Consider the following 18,222-nt stretch of genomic DNA (forward strand, 5'->3'; position numbering starts at 1 on the left):
TTAAATGAAATTAAAAAGTTACAACTAGAATATTAATACTGTATTACATACAAGAAATGCACTTGCTGGAAACTTACAGAAGAGTATATAAATAATTATTATATTAGTTTAGAGAGTTTTTCATCGTGCGAGGGCCACGTAACTAAGAACACGTTTTCTTTAAAATCATATCAGAGATCGGACATTGTTTTTTTTTTAGTAAAACATCAATTTTTATGCAAATATCGTCACCGCTGGTAGATTTACGTGAAAATATGAACGTTGGAAAAACTTTAATAATTTTTATAACTCATAATATAATAAGATGTTCATATTAACAAACTCAATGTAAGTACGGAAATAAAGAGTTTTGGTATCGCCATAAGGGCGTTAATTTAAAGGTTTAAACAATGAATTGTTGTCAGTGCACAGTAGATGGTTACATAATTCGAGCAATTTGTTTGATAGAAAATCCAAGCAAACTCACAAAAGTTCGATCACTATTTTGATCATATCGAAAATTCAAGCAATTTCTCGAGGGGATTTTTTCCAGAAAAAGCGAGCAATTTTTCAAAAACTTTTTGACAGTGCCTATAAAATTATGTAATTTCTTTAGATTCTTATGAAGCTGTAGAAAATTGAAGCGGATTCCAACATAAAATTATGAGTAACCAAAACTGGCAAAAAGAAGTGATTAAAACTTAGCAGTAATGGTGTAGTGATAAGGGGAGGCTGCTATCCAAAGGGTAATGCGTATCAAAATTGATCGTATCATTGATCTACTTCTCTTTTTCTTATCCAAAATATAACACAATAGTTATTAATACAGACATCAAATTTGGTATTATGAATTGTCAATAAAATATCGTGTTCTATCTATTTCAACTAAAACTTCGTTTTTTTTAAACGGGTAGAAACCTTACCCCGATCTCTGATAATACTATGTACTAATACTGACCGGAACTCGCGCGTATCAATAAATTACTATTAGATTTTAATGCAGTTCTGGTCTACACCTAATAATTACGAGGTATCTTCGAGATTTTTACATTCCAGAATATATAATTATATTACCGACTGGAAAAAAATTAAAAGAAAATATCAAAAATCTTATATAAAATCGTCAATCGTTACTATGCAATGGCGCAACTTGATAACATTATAGAATAATGGAATAACTTTCTTTTTGTGCATATTATTTTTTCGATTTGCACATAATCCGATTTTAGAGAATCGCTCTTCTATATTTTTCTAATTCAACAAAAACACGATCTAAATAAAACAAGTTGAATTCACATGTTTTACTTAGTAACCGTTCAGTATAAAAAAAATATACAGTTATTTCAGTCTTAATAGAAAATATCACATTCCATCCAATGTAAATCACATTGCTTTTACATCAGTCACTAGGTACTAAATTTTATTAAACGTATTTGTTGGAATACTTTTGGTGCTCAGAGTCGGAAAATGCGATTTTAAACAGAAAAAGAAAATGCAAAAAACAACAATTAAATAAATAGAAGACTATAAGATATATAATATTGATAATAAATTCATTTTACTGATCTACAGTGGAACGTCACACAAACTACAAAAACACAATGAAGAAAAAGGATGCTTTCCACCGTTGAAGTTAAGTCAATATAAATTCGCAATATCGATAAAACGTAATTATAAAAAGTTTGCAGCAGCTTCTCCCTTTCGTCCTTAATGAGCTATAATTTGATGGTATTGTTCTTGCTAATGATAGGGCCAAATAAATGCATCAGATCATCAAAATATGTGCTTGACATTCTTAAAAAGTTCTTAAAACTTCATCTCTGATACTTTTATCTTCTCTAAGATCTTGCAGTAGTTTAGATGTAATATTTCCTCCTATTTGCCTTAAAGATGGCCTACTTCAAAGCCGACATTCACTTTTTTATCATGAAATATGTAACTCCTAGAAAAAATCAATCCTCGTCATCTTGTTTTCTCAAATTTACTGCGCGGCACACTTTCCCAACTGGTGTCCGATGTCTATATGTAAACTGAATCAAATTTAAAACAAACAGTTTTTATTAATTTCTGTTCGTGACTGGTGTAAACACGCAGTCCTTTGGGGACCCACAACAGCGTTAAAACCTTTTCAAAACAAAACTGTTCGAAATTTCTGTTCAAATAGACAATACATGTTTTGTTTTCGTCCTGTCCGCTTGGTGGAAACTAGACATTTGGCAGACATCGAAAACAACTTTCCAAGATCTTTCAGTATTGCGACAACTAAAGTGATAAGAATTATTGAAACCGATCTTTTAAAGTAAATAATTTAAAAATTATAAATTCTCGACAACTGGCACCATATATTATAGTTCCAACAAACTATAAACATCAAAATTGACTGATCTATTTTATCGACGCTTTATCTGGGCGCTTCTCCCGATTCGGAAAAAGTTATATTATTCTTTTGCTACCTTTACACGCTAAAATATCACAGATGGACGTGCGCGCTTTAAAGCACCACGCTAAACGACGAACGAGTTAAATATACTTAATACTACAAATATTTACACGACACAAGCAGTCATGTCAAGATCCGTAATATAAAAAAAATCAAAAAATCGATCGAGAGTCACTAGCACCCGACGCTTACTATTTTAAAAATCGTAACAACTCTCTCACTCCGGCTTAATTAGCACAGTCAAACATCCATACTTCAAAAGCTATTGCCATATTGCAATTTTTTTAAATACAATCTCTTAGTTAACCAATAATAACTACAACATTGTGATTCTTTTCATAGCCCCAAAACTGGTATAGATCTTACTCATATTTCACTGTTCCATTTGTACATTAAGTTACTACCAATCATAACAAAATTACTGATAGTTGTAAATGTTCTTCTGATCTTAGTGTGGATGCTTAACATTGTAGCAGATACAAGCTGATGTTTCTAACAAAAAATGTTGTATCCTAGTCTATACTAGCTTTAAAAAGACATGTAACACAAAACTCAAGAGATTTGTCTATTATCTAATTTCGCATGACATTTAGACAGTAATCAAAATTCGAAATAAATAGTTTAGAGTCACCAAATCTCAATTCTGCGAGCTTTAGCAGCTCAAAATTCACTTCAATCAATCAATTAAAAAGATCTAGTTAAAGAGGAATAATGTATTATTTAATATAGAAAATAAATTCAACCAGTTTCGGAGTTGAAAAATTTTACAAAGAATGAAATATTTAAATATCAATAAACAGAAATAAATCACAAGTTTAGTTATAATTGATTTACCGAATAAATTAAAATATATATTTGTATTTAAATTTTCTGGGACAATATAATATAGTAATTCAGTATTTAAACATTATTTTGTTAGTGTAACGATCACAGTGTAAAAGTAGAGAGAAAAAATGTACTATACCCTGTTTTAATGACTCTTTTAATCCGGCTCGATTCTACTATTTCCGGAGTTAATAGTTACTATAAATAGTTTTCAATAAAAAATTTAATGTCCCTAGGAATAAGTAAATATCACAATCCTATTAAATACGAAATATAAAGTTTTGACTGCTTTTATCTATTTAACTCTTTTTTTAATCTTTATATCAACTAGTTCTGATTGATACAAAGAAGCATCAATATTGTATAAAATACTATAACGAAATAAGCCCAAAACTCCCCTTCTATACGTTTCGTGCATTTCAACAGCATACAGACAATTTACTGTTTACTAATAGCTAACAACTCACACTGAGTACATACTAATTTAGTGGATTCCCATAATAACGAACTTTGTAAGTATAGAATCGATAATATTTTTCTGTTTAATAATTATTAAAGAATTTGGACCTTATTCATGTTTCCTATATTTCCAGAATAATTACTTTCTTGGTCGATTTGCTTCAGATGAAATTGGTCTTAGCTATTCGATGAATTTTTTTTCGAATTTACTGATAAAAATGACATTTCTAATAATCCCTTTATTTTCGAGAAAAGGAAGGCAGATACTTTAATATTTTGAACATGAAGTACAAAAATGAATATAATAAACAATCTTGTAAATAGAAAAACGAATCCGTTATTACTGAAATCCAGTTCTTAAGATATATAAACATCGACTGCTGAACGGCCAACATCAGCAGGGAAAGGCATAATGTCGTTACCGTAGCAGCAAACAAACAGCTAGACGGAGAGCCTCTTAAGGGGTTCAAGGGAACGATAGAACTAACACTGAAAATATACCACCACGTCGGTTAAATATCGAGTACGTTTCTTTGGTAAACACTAAAATCCATTATGAACATTTCAAGTTTTCAGTATTTAACCTTTTCCACGTTAATTTTCCAACGTAAATGATTTTTTTATTTATATATTTGTACAAAAAAGCAATATAGTTCTCATTTTTATAAACTTTCCATATTTTCAATGTTTCATGATCAAATATCAAACTTTAGAACTGAAAATTTATCAATATACAATAAAATTCGTACGGTTTAAAACCGGAAAATATATTTCTTGTAAAATCAAATGAAAGATCACCGAAATTTCTAATTACAAGCAGTTAAACTTAGGAAGAGACTTCCGACGTGCTAGTATTATGCTACCAGTCTGCGATTAATGTTTAAACATGAATAAAAATTTTGGCAATAGAAAAAAATTCGTATTATAAGATTTTAGATTAACCATAAATAGTAAAAAATAGTCACTCTAATCGTGATAAATTTCCGATATATATATAGATATTTAACCATTTCACAATAATTTATTCACGTTTAAATATTATCTTCCGATGTCATCACAGACTAACCAATATTAATATAAATTTATGAAAATATTTAAACAAATAAAAATAATTACTGCTGCACGGCGGCAGTAGGGGGCTGTGTGTATTGATAAGTTGCATACGGTACACCACCTGCGTATTGATTGTAGGCCGGAGTAGGTTGACTTTGACCCATCGATTGATATGCGCAAGGATTGGTTGTAGCAGGCAATCCTCGGCTTTGGAAAAATTTATGGTTGATTATTGATTGCATACCATCTGCAGCGGGAGATTGCATCATGTATGGTGTTGGTATCGTGTACATGTTGGTTTGAGGAGCTTGGTAGGATTGGCGATCGTTGTAGCGTTGATTTCCGTATGAACGAGAATTATTACCTAGTGAAAGATAATATATGTATGAATTTTGGTTCCTATGAAAACTTGGCTAGAGACAAATTTACTCAAATTTTGTTAATTAATAATGGGTATTATAACAAAACTATTTTATTAACAGCATTAATTTGAAAAATAAGCAATGTATAAGCCCCCTTACTATTTTATATAGGTACTTTTGTTAAATATCTGAGAGAATTGATTTTCTGTGACTACACCAAAATGATCTTTGCTCAAAGTCTTATGCCAAATAAACTCAATTATAGCTTCTGAACTATGTCAAATTAATTAAAACTTGAATAAAATAGCTATTAATTATGCTTTTTTTAGAAGTTCTTAAAAACAAAGCTCAAATTTTAATAATGTATCATCATTACACTGTGGACAAATACTCCACATATACAACCATAGATAGACTTTATCCATCTTTTATGTATCTACAACCAATACTCAATATATTGGCTACTGATTTTTCAACCATAATGTGTTGTAATATCAGTCTACCATCTGATAGAAAACTATAAAACTTTATCGGCAACCATGATATGCATAAGGTTAAACTAACCTTACCAGTCATAAGCCAACAGAAAGGCTCATAAATTGTCAAAATTGTGAAAGATACTTGCAAATACGAATTCAACAAATTACGTATCAATTAATGAAGTACACTAAAGTAATTAGAAGTTTTCATAAAATTCTTCCATTCAAAAATTTCATTATGGCACCAAATAAATTGAAATTACCGCCTTGGAATTTTAGTTGAAAAACCAATAAAACCAACTGGAATCATCACAGTCAGAAGGGAATGAAATAAATCTGTCAAGTAGCTCAGATGAGTTTTTGAGCTCCATATCAGAGATCACGAAAATTTATAAGTGAAAACCTTGGAGAAGAAACAAAACATTTCTGTTATAAATATAGTGTACAAAAAAACTTTCTAATACAATGTATAACGAATATAAATATATCTATCATAACATAATTTTTGTTAACACTGAACTATTATTACTATAAAATGATTTTTCATACTAAACTAAGAAAAGTAGTTATTTCAAATAGACACGATAGACTGGAGTGAACAATATAAATATTTGCATATCTTAAATAATGTTGTTTAGTGCATATTCATTAATGAAATTTGTCTCTAGACAATATGGTTATTAAACATTTCATTCAATTGTGATAGACAGTTCCCAGTAAATTTAAATGATTAAGCAAGATGAACATTGTACAAGAAATGTTTACTTACACAGAAATGAATAAGAATTGATTTGTATGAATGAAAGTCTTCTAGAAAGTATCATAGAAGAGTAGGACATTTTTAGTTATCAATGTTTTTATCAAATGGAAGAATTCATTCGTTTTCTCAATTTGTTGTTGTAATTTAAACATTTCTTATTAAGATGATAAACTGCTTAAAAATTCATGATGAAAAACAAATTTGAATGATATCAGTGGATAACAAATATAAATAATTATTTTATTTTTTATTTCAAATAATCTACTATGTTGAAAAACATTTTTAGAACCTATATAGTTTCATTAATAAAAGTGATTAACTGTAAAACATTTTTTATTTCCAAAAAATGTTGAAGAACATCTTTTTTGCTTTTCTACACAATAAACAATAATAATTATCCAACATCCATAAACTTTCAGTTGATTTATTGATTTTAAGTGGGTATTCTGGTTTAGAAGTTTGAAATAACCAATTTTTTTGCATATTTTCAAATCTTAAACCCTTAAGAATATATCCTTGAACGGAGTTTTAGAAATTTCCATTATTTCCGGAGACACAGTACAATTTGTGATGTAACGACTAAGCCGGCCGAGTGGACGAGTTATTCTACTGGTATTATTTACAAATTTTAAACGCATTTTTCTCGAAACTACTTTTTTTGAAGTGGTTGACATGTTTCTTTGTTTCAACAGTTGTTTCACTATCCTCTAGCGTCGTTTTGTGGGTTTCCTATAATTTATTGGCGAGGACTCTCCATTCTTTTCTGTTTTTGGCTATATCTGTTGCAGTTCATTCTCTATAGTTCTTCTCCATGTTCATACCGATCTATCCGTTGTATCATAATTAAATGCTTGTCTGGTTATGTTTGTTGTTGGTTTCCGTAGTTTATGACCTATTCATCTCCATTTTCGCTTTGTAATCGATACGTCTATATTCTCCTGTTTTGTTGTGTTCCAAAGGTGATCAATTTGACCAGAAACTTTGCAGATAGTTCGTGGGCACCTGTTGATAAATATTTAAATTTTCTGGAACATCTTTCTGTTATTATATATAAAAATAATATTCAACCCCATATCATCCAGTCTAGCACTAACACAATTAAATTTTCTCTTATAAAAAAAGGGAAAAGAATTACTTGGAGTTGTATTAAATTAACAATGTTGATTTGGATTAATGTCAAACCAGACATCTACTGATTTGCCTTTGTTAAATACAGTCGATCATTTCAAAACATTCAGCAAATGGAGTCATCATTCACAGACTATGGTTTCTCCAGTCCAAAACTTCTCTAGCAAACTGTAGTCATACTCTTGGATATACGGATGTCCTTACCTCTATCCTTAGCATATAATTGCTTATTTTGTGTTCCATAAAATTATTTTTAAATACACTATTTCTTGCAATTAAAGAAACCAAAAAAAAACTTTGTTTTGGAAATTCCTTCATTAAGTTTCAGTCAAATATAAAATTAAACATTAAAAAATCGCTGGGAGGTGTTTGCCATTTGACCATTACTTTTATTACAATTACAGAAACTAATTAATTATATTTGTTACACAGTTTTGGTCATGAAAAAAAAAAGGATGAACCAAAATGAAATGGGTATGGAACCATTAGTTGCAAGTGTCAACTACACAAATTTTGAGGTGTTATTTCTTGGAAGATTTTTTACTTACAAATAAATTCCTTGGGAGATTCGTAATGTCTGTCAGAATCAAATAAAACGGAGCCACCATAAAATTCCTTACCATAGTTTCTTTGTGTTCCGTTACCCAACATCTGTTGTTGATGTGGTTGCTGTTGCTGCTGCTGCTGTTGTTGCTGTTGTTGATACATACTATTGGGACTATATGACGGTTGGTACATTTGTCCATTTTGATAGTGAGAATAATTATTGTAATTGTTTCGTTGAGTTCTTTGCATCCCATCATTCCTAAATGAATTATTATTTGATCTAGGTCCATTGTTTTGTTTAAATTCTCCGTTAACAAAAGTTTTGGAATTGGTCCAAGTCTTAACTTTTCCCATTGAATTCTGGCTACTTGGTGATGAATTGTCTTTGTTGCGGTTTTGCCAACGGTGTTGTTTCTGATTGGAATTTTTGGCTTGTTGTGCTAATTCCATAAGTTTGGGGTTGACTACTTGCCCTGCTTCTTCCAGTACAGCAATTAGATCTTTAGCTTGCCGTTGGTTGTTTTGTGTGAAGAAAGCATATGCAGTACCTATCAAGTAAAAAATACTATTACTCAACAGATAAGAAGAAATAAATACTATTATGAAAAATATTTCATAATATTCAATGAAAGTACTGCTATTAATTAATATGGTGGTTTACTCTAGACCTGGTTCATGTTAAAACTGTGACACTCAAAAAGGTTTTGTTAATATTCACAATTTCATGTAAAGTATTCACCAAGCATCATTTTACCTTCTATTATATATGAGATCATAAGGTTTTAACATGCCAACCACCAAACACCTCTTTAGGTTCAAGCACATTGTCTCTATTGATTTTGTCATTACTCTTTGAATTTTTTTTGAGACAATTATTTGAGTAAGGAAAATATTGAACAAATTTCTTTATAAATGAAATTGCACAGTTAAACATTTGGGGAAACCTCACAACTTGCCTAATGGCATTAAAGGGTTCAAGCCAAAACGCCTGATCGACTTTTCAAAGGAAATCGGTCTTTGGTAACGTCAAGTGGGGCACGACGGACCTATCTTAAGGCCCCTTGGCCAAACTATTGTTCCTAAAGAGTTAATATATTACCTGCTTGTTGACAACGACCAGTTCTTCCAATACGATGGACATAATCTTCACTGGAATTGGGATAATCAAAGTTTATAACATACTTGACATCTTCAACATCTAATCCTCTAGCAGCTACATCAGTCGCAACTAATATAGAAGACTTTCCAGATCGAAACTCATTCAATACGTAATCACGTTCAGGTTGTGATTTATCTCCATGCATAGAAATAGCAGATAAGCCTGAAAAATACACTACTTAAACAATTTTTTTTATAACAAAAATGTTAAGCTATTCATAATTATCAACTCTTCTATCTAAAGAGATGTACCTTCTTTTTTAACAATTTTTGTTATGTCGTCCACCTTCTTCTTAGTTTCTACAAAAATAATAATCTTGTTTTGTCTATCTGATCCAATTTCTTTCAAGAGTTTAATCAATTTGTCTTCTTTTTCTGAGTCATCACACACATCTACAATTTGCTTTATATTGTGATTGGCAGCTAATGACAAACCTCCAACATTTACCTACGAAAAAAAAAAAATTAATTCATATGAATTGAATTAAAAAATTATCCACAAAGCTTTTAAATTGCTTGTTTCAATTTAATCAAATGAAAAAAGAGCTTACTTGTACATAATTTTCCAAAAACTCTTCAGCAAGAGCCTGGACTTGTTTAGGCCAAGTGGCAGACCACATCAAAACTTGTCTATCCGGCCTAATTTGTTGAATGATTTTTCTAATTTGAGGTTCAAAACCCATATCTAACATCCTATCTGCTTCGTCCAACACCAAATAAGTACACTTTGATAAATTCGTGGTACCTTTTTCCAAAAAATCTATCAATCTACCGGGAGTCGCTATCACAATTTCCACACCTCTTTCAAGATCTCTTGCTTGAGGTCCTTTAGGGGAGCCCCCGAATATACAGGTATTACGAATCATTGTACTAGTACCAAACTCATGTGCTACTTTTTGGATTTGTTGAGCCAATTCCCTAGTTGGAGCAAGAATGAGTGCAATAGGACCTTCACCTCGCTGTGGTCTCTGTTGGTTGTTGATATGAACCGCCGCGGGTATCATATATGCTAATGTCTTTCCAGAACCAGTTTGAGCAATACCCACCAAATCTCTCCCCGAAAGGACGACAGGCCAGCCTAAATTGAATCACAACAATTACAAGAAAATTAGTTTGATAATGTTCATTTCCCAAAATGTACATTACATTAAGAACAGAATTTCCCAAGTACTAGTAGTATTCAAAATTAAGTCAATTAAAAAATTGGAAGAAGAGTAGGATAGAAAGCCTACAATATAAATTGATGATAAGCAAGAAAAAGAACATGGAAATGGAAAAAAAACAGAAATAGTTAAATGTAATTGAAAATTTTTGTGTGTATTTGAAAATTGATTAAGGACAAACAGGAATCATGAATTTGAAGGAGCGATAAATTATTTCTTCTTTCTATATTGTTATTAGAAATAAAACAAGTGTTCCTACCAAAATGTTTTTGTTATAATAAATTTATTTGAATTAACATATACAAAATTTTGCAGATTTGCATTTATAAAGTGTGTTTAGCTGCCAGTTAAAAATAGTAGACTTCAGTAGTACACCATACACCATAGTTTCATCAGCAAATTGAGTATTGGAAATAAAGAAAAGTCTATTGTGCACATAAAACATTACACCAGAAAAATGTTATAAATATAATTTTTTCTGGAAAAATCATCTTGATTTTGATATAGATCAAAATAGATCGAAACTTCAATTTTTCTGTTTTTTAAATCATTTTTTTTATCAAGAGACCTAAATTCAAGACTATTTATAACAAAAAAACACATAAGACATAAGAATGAGAAAAAATTGAAGAAATAAATATTAATTTGTAATTAAATAAAAATACTAGTTAAGTAATTAAAAATTTGGATATGACTGAAATTTACCTTGTGACTGAATAGCGGTGGGTTCATTGAATCCTTGTTTCAATAGAACTTGCATAATGTATTCAGGAAAACTGCCTTCTTCAAAACAAAAATTTGGTTGAGGGATATCATTACCTCGGACAATAATATCCATCTTAGTTCTGTAATTATCTACATCAGTTTGTGTCCTAGTTAAAGCCGTATGATGTAATTCATAGAAGTTTTTCCTTAAAAAAATAAACATAATCTAGTTAAGTCATAAATATAATTTGCTACCACAGATCATGTTTTCTCAAAAATCATAGGTGTGTCCACAGTTAGATTCAATATTTTCCCTGTCATTCTCCATGCAACAAGGACTTTCACAAGTTCTAATTGGACTGAGTAATAGCATCTTAATGCAATTTGTAGATGACACAATGTTAGAAATGGAACAAATACAGTCAAGACTATAACTGAATGATATTGGGTCAATAGATGGAGATTAACAATAAATCTTGATTAAATTGAAATTGTGACAGGATCCAGGATAATGCTCCTACAATGAAAATATAGAATAATATCTCACCTAATATATGTCCTGGCAAAATAAAATTGAGCAGAGCACATAACTAAGCCTAGCATACAGGAAGAGGAAATTGTGATGAAGTTTACATAATTTTTGTTTTTGTGATGTTTTGACAATAACCCAGCAGGAAAAAAATTTTGTCACCTGTATTCATACTGTCTCTAGTACCTAGGTAAAAGGTGAAATTTATCCAATTTTTTTTTGTGAGTCATATCTATCATCCAAAATAAATGGGCCCCAAATGGCAACCGTGTTTTTCGATAGGAATATGGAATATGGCACAAGAAAAATTACATTGATCCAAGAAACTTCATTAGTTATAGAAAATCACAAAAACTTACCTAAATGGTTTCAAGTCTTGTTGATGCCACATGGGTACACTTAACTGTAAAGTATTTTCTGGCTTCTGTTTCTTTTTGTATTGCTGTTTTGGGCCTCCGAAATCTTGCACAGCTGCCATAACATGTGGGGGTCCACACCAATAATTGGACTGTTGCTGTTGCTTGTTGAAGTGATGGTCATTGCCTCTATCAGATCTAGGTCTGAACCTTTTTAGTTAATAGGGCGATATATTTTCAAACAAACAAAAAATATCAGTTTAAAACAGAAAATTAAATAATGTTATTCCTATTTCTTGTCTTAACACAAGCACTATTCCATCAATTCAGTTTTAGTAAATTTTTTGAAAATCTTTTATCGCAAATCTCTAATTAATGCTTAATACAATTTTCCTAAGTGCTGAAGAATGTAAAAATTTTCCTGAAGCAAATATAATGGAGGACTATTAATGTTCAAAAGTTGACTGGTAATATTAAGTGTACCTATTTGTATTCAAATTATTTCATATATTTGGAACTGTTGGATGAAAACACTATTGAAGAAAAATTGGATTTCTAATATACTATAAATCAGATAGAAACAAACTTTGATTTGTTATATTCGTAATCTTAATTGTATTCTATAAATAGTGCAGACAATAAAAATGGTTCTATTGAAGCAAATAACTAGTAACAAAAGTTTCAATTCAAAATGTGAAGAATAGCTACAAGCAAAGTTGAAAACTTCAAAATTTGTTGATTTTGCAGGTTTTAAACAATATTTCTTATATAAAATTTCTAGCCTCTTTATACTATTATTATATTTTAAATAAAAATTGTAGTTTTATTAAATTAAAACCTGCATATGCTAATTCCTCAGGAAAGAATAAAAAACAATTTATATTTCAAAAGTATCAAGCATTGAATGCCTTATTTGAAAATACTAGCACAAATTGATTTGAAATATCTATACTGATTGGACAAAAAACTATATATATATATATATATATATATATATATATATATATATATATATATATATATATATATATATAGCTCTCCCTTTTTATGTTAAAGATTCAAAAATTGAATATTATAGATTTCGTTTAGCATAAGAGATTGATCATAATTACAAGATAAATGTGTATTGCTTCAAAAGTAATAGTTATTGACCAAAGAATAATTGTGGAGTATTTAAAAAAATAAATTGAAACTATGTTCAATTGATATATTTATCTAAATTAAAGTCTAACCGATTTCAACATAGTGACCTAGTGGATCTTAACTTTATTCGTCAAGTTAAAACCAATTATAAGGCTAGAGGTCACTGATATTAATAATTTGCTTTCTTAAATTAAATATTCTTATTTGACACCTACCTTTCATATTCAAAATTCAAAATGGTGGATACTAATTTTCACAATTTTTCAAAGATTTTTTTAATAATGAAAAACAAAGTTTTAAATGAATAATATTGAAATATGAATAACGAAATATGTATACTTACACAGTATTATTTTGATAAACGTTATTGTACTGCATTATAGCAGTGTATTTGACAGCAGGTCTGATTAATAATGGCTTCCAATATAAAAAATCTATAATAAAAATTGGATTTAGAAAGCTATCCGCGATTCTAGATATTGGAAAACATTCTATTGACTAGAAACAAGCAAAGTAAAGATTTCATTAAATTGTTAGGATTTATAAAACATTTCGAACAAATTAATATTTTAACATATGCAGAACCTCACCTTGCTCCAACCAGGCCGGCCAACAAAATGATACTTGACAAAGTGCGCAAAGCGATTAGGCGCAACCGAATATAACCGAACTTTGAGCGAATCGATGCGCAAATTTTCGTATTTCTCATTCTACGCACAATTGCGCCCCGGACAAAAAGAGAAAATAAAGCTGAGAAATCAATTTTGTGTGGGGAATATTTGATGAACAGAGATTAATATCTGTATCATTCGAAACTGAATTGTAGGATAATATCAATAAAATTAAAAAGCTTTTCAAGAATATTTTCATTACATTAATAGCCAAGACCCACCAATTAAATGTAATGTAGGAAATACTTGTACAACCTTTGAAGTTTGGAGTAACATAGCAAAATTTATAGTAAAGAAGCTTAAAAGACATTAGTGTATATAGTATGATTTTCTGCCAGGAAAAAACGTATGAATTCACATTTTAAACAGATGTTAATTACTCTTCTTTTTCTTAGGTATCTTTATTTGTCATATGTTAAGTGCGTTTATAATAGATACAGGGCACATCTTAAACGAAGTATATTAGAGTATAAATATATGGCGAGGGGAAACAATACGATGAAATGATTTCGAATTAAACACGACCACCATAGACCTTTTAATATATTAATCTTGGATAAGTACGATAAATTAATTAAGAAACATACTTATTTTAGAATATAATTTCAACCTAACCTATTCAATCAATCGAGCTAGATATAATATATAAGCAGCCTAGATTTAAAACCAGCTAAATCTACTTCGTCTAATTGTACAGAAAACTAAAAGAAACAAGTTTCGTGAAGCCTTATAAATATGGTTCAAATTATTGCCTAAGGCCGGTATTACACTATAATAGTTCTATGTCATTTATCTGTTATTAAATATCTGTGATGAAAAATATTAGGTTTCAATCAGACAGTGCGGAATGAACAATCAGCACCTTGACGCATGCGTCACTGAATTCCGCATTGCAGTACATGTGCGTCATTAAAGTGTCAAACGTCACATCGTTTAATTTGTATTTTGTTGTGTTATTTGTGTATTGTAATTAATATGAGTTTTTAGATGAAATTGATATTTTTTAGAGTTATTAAATATAATTATTCACAATTTAATCTTTATTATTTTTCCCTTCCAATAGTTTTACAACTTAATATTCTCTCTGATTTTGTTATTTTCCAGATAATAACTGAATTTATTTTCTTGACGCAGTTAGCGTGACACACGTAATAAATTATTACAAAAATGAACAATCAGAATAAAACAAATATTTTCAATATATTTAATTTGATTGAAAAAAAAATTTCGCTCCGCATCTAATCCGCTCCATACGAACATAGTGGGCCAAACAATCGCGTAACAAGAGATGCGTCAAAGTGCTGATTGGCTCTCTCCGTACCATAATAGTCGTGATGCACGTCCATTCCACAACGTTTGATTTAGCGCTTACATTTTAATGGAGTAACTAATATAATAGTTAAACTATGATCATATGTTCTCCTAGATTGTATCATGGAGGGTGGATATAAGTGGGAGAATCTCTTATGAGAGAAAAGTTAAAAAAGTGCCCATCTGTCAATTATTGTTCGAAGAATCACCAAAATAGCACTAGTGTAGCAAGTGAAAATGATATGAATTTAGCAGTTATATATTTTATGTACAATTTTTGAATGAATTTGTATATTGATAGATTTGTTAAAATAGTTATGACGTTCAAATGAGAATTTAATTTACTATCCTACTCTTTTAATGTCAGACGCAGTTTTTAAAATCTACTAAAACGCCACCACTGCTCCAAAATAGTGTCGTGTCTGTCCTATTACCAATTCAGTATCCGGCAGTTTCTAAACCAAATTTTTCCAAATCGGTAAATAGGGAGATACAGATCAATAGAATGGTCATCAAGATCTCCTAAACTGATGCCATTAGATTTCTTTTTGTAGGGATGTATGAAAAGTACTGTATACAAAACTAAACCCCGTAACTTATATGTCTTAAAAAGACGAATCATGCTATTACATCAATCACGCCTGAGTAACGTAGAAGACATTTCGATACAAACGTTATTTCAGAAGCAGTTAAAGATAGGTAATGAACTGTTGAATTTTCTGAAGAATATAAAAAATAAATAAATATAGGGGGGTTGCCTATGGAATATGAGAGTTTACGCTCTCACATAACACACTCTGTATCATTTATTAAATACAAATCGACGTGTCTAAGCGTTTTCCTCTCATTTATTTCATTGGAAGTCTCTCTACGGCTTTTCTCCAACTCCTTTGGTTTGCCATACCAAATTTGTTTGATGTGAGGTGTAACTTAACAAAATATGATAGTTTTTAATCCAAATCAGAAAGAAGTAATCGATTTTGTAAATTAATAATTATCAAGTTTCTTTTTTATTTTTTCTATTTACATAAAAAAATATTGGACACCTCAAACTGACTTGCCATATTTCACTCTACTAGATGTATGATGACATTTAAAAATGTTTATCATCTTCAAAACAAAGTCATAGGTTTCATAGTGGATAAACTGTTCATACTACCACTAAACAAACACAATTATACTCCCTAGTGTGCTTTCAATAACAAAGTTTACCTCTTCAGAGGGTGAAGGTACCTTCAACATCTGAAGATGATAACTTGGTTATAGAAACACGGATTATATCTAGAGAAAGGTAGGTTGGTGTTTACCTTCAGTCACTGAAAAGTATAACTTGTTTATCAAAATGTGCGACAGTATAATTGTGTGTTTGTGTAGTGGTAGTGTAAACAGTGTATTCAGCTGTATAACCAATGATTCCAGAAATCTTAACATTTAAATGGCTATAATAAAAACGGGAAAAAAATTAACAAATAGTGGTCAATCTAAAAAGTATATTTTATTTCAGATTATTTTTTCCGCATCTTGATCAGTTTCATTTTCACTCTTCTTCTCACTAACTTTATTTTCTTCTTTTTTGTCTTCGTTACCTTCTAAAAATTGATCCCAGTTGTCCAATCTCTGACTTATCTCACAATCTGTTTCAGCTATTTTGTATTTAGTTTTACCATCCCATATTTCAGCAGAAAGTTGCCTTTTCATGAACCATCTACCATTTAATATTGTAACTATTTGATCTGCTTCTTCAGGTGTACTCATATTTATTTGTGCTATTCCTTCAGGATGTCTGTCATATATTTGAACTTTTCTCACCTCTCCAAACTTGGAACATTCTTCTCTTAAATCCTGCTGGAATTCTAAAATTAGACCAACATCTGTATCAAATATTTTTGGATCAAATAAGTTCTTAACTATAACTATTCTTTCATGCTTAGATTTTTCTCCAACTTTCTTTTCAGGACGCCAATCAAACAGTTTTTCTTGTTGTTTTTTTATTTTTAACTTATCCTTCTTTTTCTTCATTTTTGGTTTAAGAGAAGGATCAAATTCACCTTTCATCTGAAACTTTGCTCTTTCTACTTTTATTTTGTTGCCCTTAAATTCATAACCATCTAATAATTTTAAAGATAAATCAACAGATTCCACCTTTATGTATGTACATAAAGCATCACCTTTCAAGTTTTTTGTGCTGGTATCTTTGTACAATTTTATTTTAAACTTCCCTGATTGAACATCTCTCATCACCAAACCACATTTTTGCATTAAATCTATAAATTCTTCTTCAGTTATATCGATAGGTAAATTAGATACATATACACTGGTATTTTGTGATTCATCTAATTGAAACCAAGTTGGTTCGGAAGCTTTTCTTTTTTCTCCTTTAACTTTCTTTGGTTTTTCTTCTATTTTCATTTGAGGTTCTTCCTTCTTGACTTCTAAATTTGTATTATCCACAAAACCGTAGTTCATTTGATATCTTGCCATAAAATCGTCATCTACTTTTGGAAACCATGCATTTTTTTCTTTATCCCAAAAATACTTCACGCCTTCTGCATCTGTATAAACGTGGGTATCATCTTCAAAATCATATGTAACATCATTTTTTAATACCCATTCATTTTTATCTTTATCCCAGGTATATTGGCTACCAGTAACAGGATCTGTATATATTGCAATATCACCATCATAAGAAACATTTTTAGAGTCGTATGTGTTTGATTCTGAAGTTACAGATTCATCTTTTTCTGTTTTTTCAACTGAAATAAAAAATAGTTTATACAAGGATATTTTTCAAGTATTTGAAAAATACCATCTTTCGTATTGCTACTGACTGTATTACTTTCTAAATTTTCATCACTCATTTTTAAATCTAATATATCTTTTAGCTTAGATACTAAATATTGACAAGATTTTAACCACAATTTGTCTCATGATGTTCATCATCCCGAATGATCAAAATTATAACTTTCCCATAATTTATAATACAAAAGTTTGTATCTATTTATATTTTATTGAAGTTAGAATCTTCAATATAAGTAAGTAAAAATATTTATCTAAAATTTCTAATTAATTTTTTTTATATTTGTTGTTCAATTATTTTCTATTAATAGTACTCCCACTAGTATCATTTATCCTTTTCTCACTCATACCAACCGTGA

General features: G+C 30.0%; 2 protein-coding genes across 9 annotated transcripts; both read right to left on the bottom strand.

Annotated features, from left to right (window-relative positions):
• Nucleotides 1-210: 210 nt before the first annotated feature.
• LOC130897519 (uncharacterized) lies at nucleotides 211-13,938 on the bottom strand. Of its 8 annotated transcripts, none has more exons than XM_057806423.1 (9): nucleotides 13,676-13,938; nucleotides 13,429-13,519; nucleotides 11,946-12,146; nucleotides 11,058-11,263; nucleotides 9,741-10,267; nucleotides 9,442-9,637; nucleotides 9,131-9,352; nucleotides 8,106-8,579; nucleotides 211-5,120 (listed from the first exon to the last, which is right to left on the bottom strand). In XM_057806423.1, the coding sequence occupies exons 2-9, from the start codon at nucleotides 13,461-13,463 to the stop codon at nucleotides 4,816-4,818; spliced, it is 2,166 nt and encodes a 721-aa protein (XP_057662406.1). In that variant the 5' UTR covers nucleotides 13,464-13,519; nucleotides 13,676-13,938; the 3' UTR covers nucleotides 211-4,815. The 8 variants fall into 8 exon arrangements, with proteins under 8 accessions (XP_057662406.1, XP_057662402.1, XP_057662404.1 ...); XM_057806419.1 differs by having other exon boundaries at nucleotides 8,034-8,579; XM_057806421.1 differs by having other exon boundaries at nucleotides 9,131-9,364.
• A 2,602-nt stretch (nucleotides 13,939-16,540) lies between these two features.
• On the bottom strand, nucleotides 16,541-18,146 carry LOC130897238 (HIV Tat-specific factor 1 homolog). Its single transcript, XM_057805992.1, has 2 exons — nucleotides 17,874-18,146; nucleotides 16,541-17,820 (listed from the first exon to the last, which is right to left on the bottom strand). The coding sequence occupies exons 1-2, from the start codon at nucleotides 17,923-17,925 to the stop codon at nucleotides 16,568-16,570; spliced, it is 1,305 nt and encodes a 434-aa protein (XP_057661975.1). The 5' UTR covers nucleotides 17,926-18,146; the 3' UTR covers nucleotides 16,541-16,567.
• Nucleotides 18,147-18,222: the final 76 nt, after the last annotated feature.

This window comes from Diorhabda carinulata, chromosome 8 (genome assembly GCF_026250575.1).
Source record: "Diorhabda carinulata isolate Delta chromosome 8, icDioCari1.1, whole genome shotgun sequence".
Taxonomy (NCBI): domain Eukaryota; kingdom Metazoa; phylum Arthropoda; class Insecta; order Coleoptera; family Chrysomelidae; genus Diorhabda; species Diorhabda carinulata.

Coding starts and splice junctions, on each gene's coding strand:
- LOC130897238 (XM_057805992.1), bottom strand. CDS start 17,925: ATGAGTGATGAAAATTTAGAAAGTAATACAGTCAGTAGCAATACGAAA. Junction 17,821..17,873: donor CAGTAGCAATACGAAAGATG/GTATTTTTCAAA, acceptor TTTTTATTTCAG/TTGAAAAAACAGAAAAAGAT.
- LOC130897519 (XM_057806415.1), bottom strand. CDS start 13,463: ATGCAGTACAATAACGTTTATCAAAATAATACTGT. Junction 11,264..11,945: donor CAAGACTTGAAACCATTTAG/GTAAGTTTTTGT, acceptor TATTTTTTTAAG/GAAAAACTTCTATGAATTAC. Junction 10,268..11,057: donor CACCGCTATTCAGTCACAAG/GTAAATTTCAGT, acceptor GATTCAATTTAG/GCTGGCCTGTCGTCCTTTCG.